At 54.5% G+C, this 7,331-nt stretch overlaps 1 protein-coding gene across 3 annotated transcripts in view; it reads right to left on the bottom strand.

Annotated features, from left to right (window-relative positions):
• Nucleotides 1-5,752: 5,752 nt before the first annotated feature.
• STX8 (syntaxin 8) overlaps nucleotides 5,753-7,331 on the bottom strand; it is a 199,266-nt gene continuing 197,687 nt past the window's right edge. For all 3 annotated transcript variants that reach the window (XM_040243371.1, XM_040243372.1, XM_040243370.1), the window contains one exon: nucleotides 5,753-5,927. In XM_040243371.1, coding sequence (XP_040099305.1) covers nucleotides 5,771-5,927 — 157 coding nt within the window. In that variant the 3' untranslated portion in view covers nucleotides 5,753-5,770. The remainder of the gene's footprint in view (nucleotides 5,928-7,331) is intronic.

Raw genomic sequence — 7,331 nt, 5'->3', positions numbered from 1 at the left:
TTCTCTGTCTCCCAGTCTTTATTGGTGGTCTGAGCTAGGGGTGGTCAGCCTGCTGGGTGAGAGGCTGGCGAGTCTTCAGGCCATTTAAGGAATATGGCTTCTGGTCTAAGAGCTCCCAGGAAGACAAACCTGAGACCAAGGCCCCATGATGCTCTAGAGCAATGGTGCCCAAACTTTTTGGCACCAAGGACCAGTTTCGGGGAAGACAGTTTCTCTACGGACTGGGGAGACGGTGGGTGGTTTCAGGGTGATTCAAGTGCATTACATCTATTGTGCACTTTATTATTAGATCAGCTCCACCTCAGGTCATCAGGCATTAGATCCTGGAGACTGGGGGCCCCGGGGATAAGCCAGAGCCTGCCTTTGCTCTTCCCCATCTGACTCAGAACCTGCAAGTAGAGTTATTGCCCTTCATGTAACCAGTTTCTTCTATTCAAGTAGAGGGGCGACTCACCGGCAAAGACAGCAGGGTCAGTGACACTGGAGAATGTTCTCAAGCCATCGTGTCGCTAACGCTTTGTGAGGTGCAGGGATGGGGCCGAGGCCAGCGCCACCAGGAGCTGAGCTCATTGGGTTTCTGGGAGGCTATATTTAAACTTCCAAATGGTTGTGATTTCTCTATTAAATAAACAATTCAGTCATTAGGAACATGTTGTGTTGCCATGCAAAGGAGAACCGATCGTCACCAGGAAGCTATAATTTCTGCACCCAGCTGTTTTGAAGACAAGTCTCAACGACACAGATTCATCTTTCCTCTGTATGGCACAGAAGGCCCTTCCCCCTGTGTGATCAGGCTGGGAGGCCATGAGCTGCTGCTCAGGAAGGACTAAGGGCTTCCCAGGGTATGCCAGTGGTAAAGACCCTCCTGCCAGTGCAGGAGACATATGAAACACGGGTTCAATCCCTGGGTTGGGACTATCCCCTGGAGGAGTGCATGGCAACCCACTCCAGTACTCTTGACTGGAGAAACTCATGGACAGAGGAGCCTGGAGGGCTGCAGTCCATGGGGTCTGAAGCAACTTAGCACACATGCAGGAAGGAATAAGGCCCATCCTGCCTCCTCAAGGGCTGTAGGCACGGGAACTGTGCTCTCAGAACCAGGAGTCAAAGCCAGCACAGGTGGTTGCAGGGCTGGTCCCTGGTGTAAGCCCCGTCATAAGGGCAGCGCTGACGCCCGTGGCAGACAGGATACAGGTCTCAAGTGGCCAGACAGGCCAAGGGGAAAGCGAGGCTTTTCTGCAGCTTTGGGCTCCCCTCAAAGCCAGTTCAGACCTAGCTGGACCATTTGCCAGATTTAAGACATCTGCCAAACTCAGTGCAGGAAATCAGCCAGCTCCCTGTGGAGCACTGACCCAAGGTGGTTGGAAAAGTCCATTTCAGAGACTGAAATGCTGAGGCACAAGGAACCAGAGATTCCCATCAGGAACTTGGGGGCCAGCAGAGTTCAGTCCAAAGCCCAGACCCGCTGGGTGCAAGCTCCCCAGGATCTGGCAAGGAAGCTCCCACATTTCTAAAGGCCTCCCCAACGCCTCCACCTGCCAGGGCCTGAGACAGTACTGTGGACGGGTGCCGCCTACTCACGGTAGAGACACACCTGGGTTTCAGATTCTGTTGAACACAGCTCTGTCCATGTTAAGACTAAATAAAGATGTATAAGAAATACACCAAGAAAACCTAGGTGTGAAAGGACAGACAGCCCATGTGAGAAATACAGCAGTGAATTAATCCACCCAAATACTGTATCAAAGTGGAGACTCGACAGAGCATCTCACCCCCACCCTCATGTCAAGGTGGATGTGGGCGTACAGGTGCCAAGGGCCCTGCCTCCAGCCCACCAGCAATCACCCCTGGGTCCTGGGGGCCCAGGATGTAGATATTGTACAAAAGTTTATAAATCCCTTCTTTTCTATGCACTTTTTTATTTAAGTGGGTGGGATCACAGGTGGGAACCACCCTCCCCTCCCCCCCAATTAAGTCTGTCAGTATTTGGGGAAAAAAAAAAAAGTGGAGACTCGACAGGCCAGCAAGTCTGGTCTGCAAAGACGCAGATGCCTTCTGTTACTGCAGGCAGTTGGGAGGAACTCTGAGGCCATAAGAAGCGATGAAAGGAAAGAGGAGCCTTGGCCCACTTTTCAAAAAAAACTGGAGGGAAAAACTGCACTTACCTTCAGCAGGGCTAGGTTAGAAAACCCAGCTAGATAAAAGATGACCTTGAACTAGTCTATGCCAAGAGGCAGGAAGTACCAGCCACAGGATAGCTGGCAGTTCTCAGAGGACGGGCCAGGAGAGAACCCAACACTTCTCAAAGCACGAGGACAGTCTAGAGTCCTGCAGGAGCCCTGTGGAAGGAGGGTCCAGGGCTTTGCCAGGAGCAGGTGTCCTGGGGCTACTGAAAACTAAGCTTTAGTTACAGTTGTTGATAATCGCGAGGCTTCAACAGAACAAAAGTACCAGTTGTAACTAGGTACCCGGATTCCTTGACATGGTACACCTTGCCTGGAGAATTCCATGGACAAAGGAGCCTGGCGGACTACAGTCCATGGGGTCACAAAGAATCGGACACAACTGAGCGACTAAATAACAACAAGAACCTTTAAAGGCTTATGATTAATAAATGATCAGTTCAGTTCAACAATACTTATGCTGTTGTTTTAATAAAGTTACTTTCATTGAAAATGCACCCAAGGTGATGGGGTCTCGCCGCTCTTTCTATGCTGAGAGTTGTAGCTGTTCGTGCCACCCATCCAGAGCCCTTAAGCCACCCCGGGACTCCGGTCCTGATGCTTCTGTGGGGTGTGGGGGTGGGAGAGGGCAAACCAGGTGTGGCCAAACCCAACTAGAAAAGGCCACGTGACTGCACTGTGTGTCCTGAGGCAGCAGAGCCTAAGTGACTCCGCCCAGCCACTTGAGATGCCTTGCCAATTTCAGGCCGCCCTTCAGTTCAGAGTGGGGTGGGTGTCCCCCGTGAGAAGCCCACCCCGAGGAAGCCAGGGTACAGGGGAGCCTCCCTGCCCGGCCCTGCTCCAGGCCTGGATGACAGATCCCATGGTCTCAACCAACTAGCTTCTTCCGCCCGCCCCGTCCCTGGGTCCAGAGAAGTGAAGCCACTGGTCCCGTGACAGTAGTGCGGGGGCTGGGCCTTGAGCGTGCTCAGCCGGGTGGACAGAGGCCGCTGTGTGAGGACCTGGGCTCCACGCTTGGCTCGGAAAGGCCTTCCCCGTGTGGCTGAGCCAGGCCGCCGGGGCTCTGGCTCAAAGATGCCTTACGAGTTGCCGGGGCTCCATGCTAAGCAAGTCAAGAGGAGGTGAGAAAGTCAAACAGGCCTTCAATGCCACTTCCCATGAGCCCCGAAGTGGGGGACTCCAAGGAGACGCTGTTTATACAGATTTGGGGTTTAGTACAAGATGGGTGGATTCTTGCTCTTCCATTGGGGCATCCATTGGCAACCGCCCCACCCCCTGCCCACAGGGAAAATGCCTCCAGGACCCCTTAAGGTCCAAACCGTCCCCTGCCGTCCAGCCTGGTCCCTCTGCTGGTGTCTTGGCCTTGACGCAAGCGCACCTCCTTGGCCTCTCCTCCACTACCCTGTCCTAATCCCTACGTAAAGTGGGGCTCCCGCTCACGGCTGCCCTGCTCCCCGCCCTCTGGCCCCAGTCTGAACACAGCTTCCAGGGCCTTGCCAGGTCTGCACGGGCTGGCCGCCTGGGAGGTCAGCAGGCAGCGGGGTCTAGTCAGACAGGAGAGCCACTGCTGTGCCCCAGCTCACTCTCACATCTGACTCACCTGGTCCTCATGGCAGCTCTGGAGGCAGGAGACCGTCTTCTCTCCATTTCCTAGAGGGGGAAACTCAGGCCCAGACGGCACCTGGCCCGTGGTCACACAGCTGACGAGCGGTGTGCTGGTCACTGGGGCCATCACTGCCCAGTTCAGGCTCTCTGTCTTCTGGGCACTTCCAGGCCCCCTTGCTGAGCAGGGCAGGTGACAGTCAGGCCAGTGAGCTCGCTGTGAGCAGAGCTAACAGCTTCCCTCCTGGGCAGAGTGATCCACGGCTGGTGTGAGGGTGTCCAGAGTCCCCCTTCTTCTGCCAGAGCCGTGGGGCTGTCCCCTGGGCCTGGGTCTGGGCCCCCAGCTGACCTGCATGGACGAGCAGCAGCGAGGAGGCCCTGACACTGGGACGGATCTAGGTCGTCAGGATTTGGGGGGCTGTGACTGCAACACGGTCCTGGCCAACACGGAGCCAAGTCCAGGTGCGACCCGGGCAGGCCAGGCCCAGGGCTAGACTGCCTCCCGGGAGAGTGCCGTGTGCAGGTGGCAGTGGGACTGCCCAGGTGGCCTGGAAGTGACCCAGCCCCTCAAGGGGAGAGCTGTCAGAAAGAAGGTCACCCACCCTCTGCTGTGACTTACAAGAGACCGAGCACGGAGCCAGGGCTCCCCTGACGGAGGCCCGGGGTCTGGACCCAGGTCTTCCCTACTCACTGCTATCTCAGGTCTCGGGGTCCCAGGAGATAAAGCTGTGCCAGGGGCACATAGCCCTCCAATGCCTGTCTTGTGGTCGCTAGGGAATCCCCAGGAGACCCCCCACCTCAAAACTCCCCTCCCACACACCCGATCTGGCCTCTTCCAGTGAAATTTTGTGCTTGGAAACCACCCTAATTTTTCTATCACCAACCCCAATTCTTTCTCCTTGAGCCATGGATGGCAAAGCAAGGCCTGGCAGCCTGGCCTGCCTTCTGACAGCCAAGGGGGAAGGCACGAAGCTTGGCCCTCTGCCCCTTCCCACCCGACCTACCGCCACCCTTGATGGCCTGGCACCCCGCTCAAGGTCTAGCCCATCTGTCTGCCCTCATCATCACACATGCATACACTCATACACACGCAAGGTTGTCACAGCTGGTTTGCTGTTGTTCAGTTGCTAAGTCGTGTCTGACTCTTTGCAACCCCCAGGACTGCAGCACGCCAGGCTTCTCTGTCCTTCACCATCTCCCTGAATTTTCTCAAACTCATGTCCATTGAGTCAGTGATGCCATCCAACATCTCATTCTCTGTCACCCCCTTCTCCTGCTCTCTATCTTTCCCAGCATCAGGGTCTTTTCCAATGAGTCGACTCTGCATCAGGTCAGGGCCAGTTTAGAAGCCAGAGAAAGGCCCTGGTCTGACTGCAGAATCACACCTTTCTTTGAACCCCACGTGGTACTTTCCCGCTTGATCATTCCCATCTCCCCACCTGGTTCATCAGACTTGATTCTGCTGCTGATAGAGATGCATCAGCTTTGGAAAAGTGGTTTACTACGCCAAGGGAGGAAAAAAGCACGTGCTTCTAGGTCCAAAGGTAGTTCCCAAAGTAGAGTCCAGAGATACTTCACCACTAGGAGTGGCAAGCTTGGGGGGGGTAGGGGGCAGTTACACAGAGCCCTGCCTGCATCACAGCCCCTTCCTCCCTCCAAGACACACGTGGCCGTGGCTGCTCGCTGGCCTCCCATGTGGCCATGTGACTGCCCAGAGCAGACCAGACTTACAAACTGCCAAGGTTACAAACTGCCAAGAATTCAGCTGGAATTCAGCATCATCCCACAGGTGGCCCAGGACACTGAAGGGGTGGCCGGAATCCACTGGCAGCCAAGGGGCAGTGACCGCTGAGGGACCTTGGGCTAGCACCCCAATCACCAAGGCAGAACCCCAAAGAGCCATCCTGCTCGATACCTCAGCAGAGGCACCACCTGGTTTGTTTCTGCTGAAGCAATGCACGGCGAGGTCAGAACTTTGGGGGAATTTATTGAGAGCGGCTTTCGGGTACCAAGAGGATGCTCGGCTTTACTCCATCACTGGCAGGTGTCCTGGTTGGTGGTCCCTTGAAGGCCACTAGTTGGTCGGCCAGACTGCAACTACCACGATGGCCACGAGCAGCAGTAAAATCACCATTATCATCCCTGAAAAACAGAAGCATACAAGACCCCCTGTAATGCTGTCCACCAGCAGAGCCTCGCCTCTCCCGTGAAGTATCTTCTGAGACAGCGGGGCAGTTCTCCAGGGAGCCCCAGTGTGTGCCAGGGGTGTCAGCAGCCTGTGGCTTTGCACGCAGGAGGGAGGGGCTCCAGGGACCCCAAAGGGCTGCCATCTTGCCACTTGAAGAGTTGTGCTGGCAAAGTGCCCATGCTCCTGAGCGGGTGGGGCCTCCCCACGCAGCCCCCCTTGCTCTGGCTTCTGTGTGCAACTTGGCCATGTTTTGTGCCCTCATTAATGAGGGTGTGATAAAGCAAAGGGATTTAGAGTTCACAAAGAAATACTAATTCCAGAATCCATTTTCTCCCCATCCACACGGCTTGGCCTTTTCTTTTTGGGGCTGAAGAAACTTATGTCTTTCATCTGGAAAGAATTCTGAGAGAGGGACCTTTGCTTTACTTTTTTTTTAATATTAATATTCTCTAGTTTTACTTCAACTTTTTGGCTGGGGACCACAATGTACTCCTGGCCAGTCTGCTCCCTGCATCCAGCCAAGGCCACCCCGCCTCCCTTGGTTCACACGTCTGGACCTACCACTGCCCATTCCTTCAATGCAGATGAAGAGCGAGGGGCCAGGAGGACTCAGCCCATTTACCCGATGCCCTCACCAACTTCCATGCTGACTTCTCCGGTGGGCAATAGGTGCTTCCTTCACTCTGGAGGCCAGCATGGTGGTGGCATGCCAGAGACACGGCACGGCTGTGACAGAGCAAGCACTGAGAAATGAAGGACCCCTGAGCCACTGAGGCTCCAAGAGGGGAGTGAGGAGCAGATGAGATGAGACAGAGAACATGCTCTACAGACTATTGGGGAGTTGGGGGTCACGTGGCTGTTTGGCCCACCAGGACTGCCCACCACAGGCTGAGGAGCTGTTTTGGCAAAGGTCAGGGTTCCGAGGGTTCAGCAACTTATTCTCTTGTAGGAAGCCACTAACGTGTTCTTGATCTTATTAGCTAGATAACCACTGGCCACATCTGGGTTCAGGAGCTAAAGAGCCACATGTGGCCGATGGATACTCTACTGGACAAAGACAATACAGGACAGACATCGCCATCATTGTAGCAAGTCCCATTGGGCAAAATGGACATACTGTGTGGAGTTCTGATTATTTTATTTACTGCCATTTATTTCCATACACAACTGTTGAACCGATGAATGACTGAATAGCTGCTCAATGTGTTTTCAACACTCATGCCACACTTAGACAGCTCCCCACATGGGGAATTCTGCTTTCTTCTTGAGTTGGTGTTGTTAAGTTATATTTTTTGGGGAAATTGCCCATTTTTTCCTGAGTATCCACAATTACTGGCATAAGGCTATTCATTGGATTC

This window comes from Oryx dammah, unplaced genomic scaffold (genome assembly GCF_014754425.2).
Source record: "Oryx dammah isolate SB20612 unplaced genomic scaffold, SCBI_Odam_1.1 HiC_scaffold_8, whole genome shotgun sequence".
Classification (NCBI taxonomy): Eukaryota; Metazoa; Chordata; class Mammalia; order Artiodactyla; family Bovidae; genus Oryx; species Oryx dammah.
The sequence above is the reverse complement of the archived record's forward strand: the minus strand, read 5'-3'. Positions and strand labels throughout refer to the sequence as shown.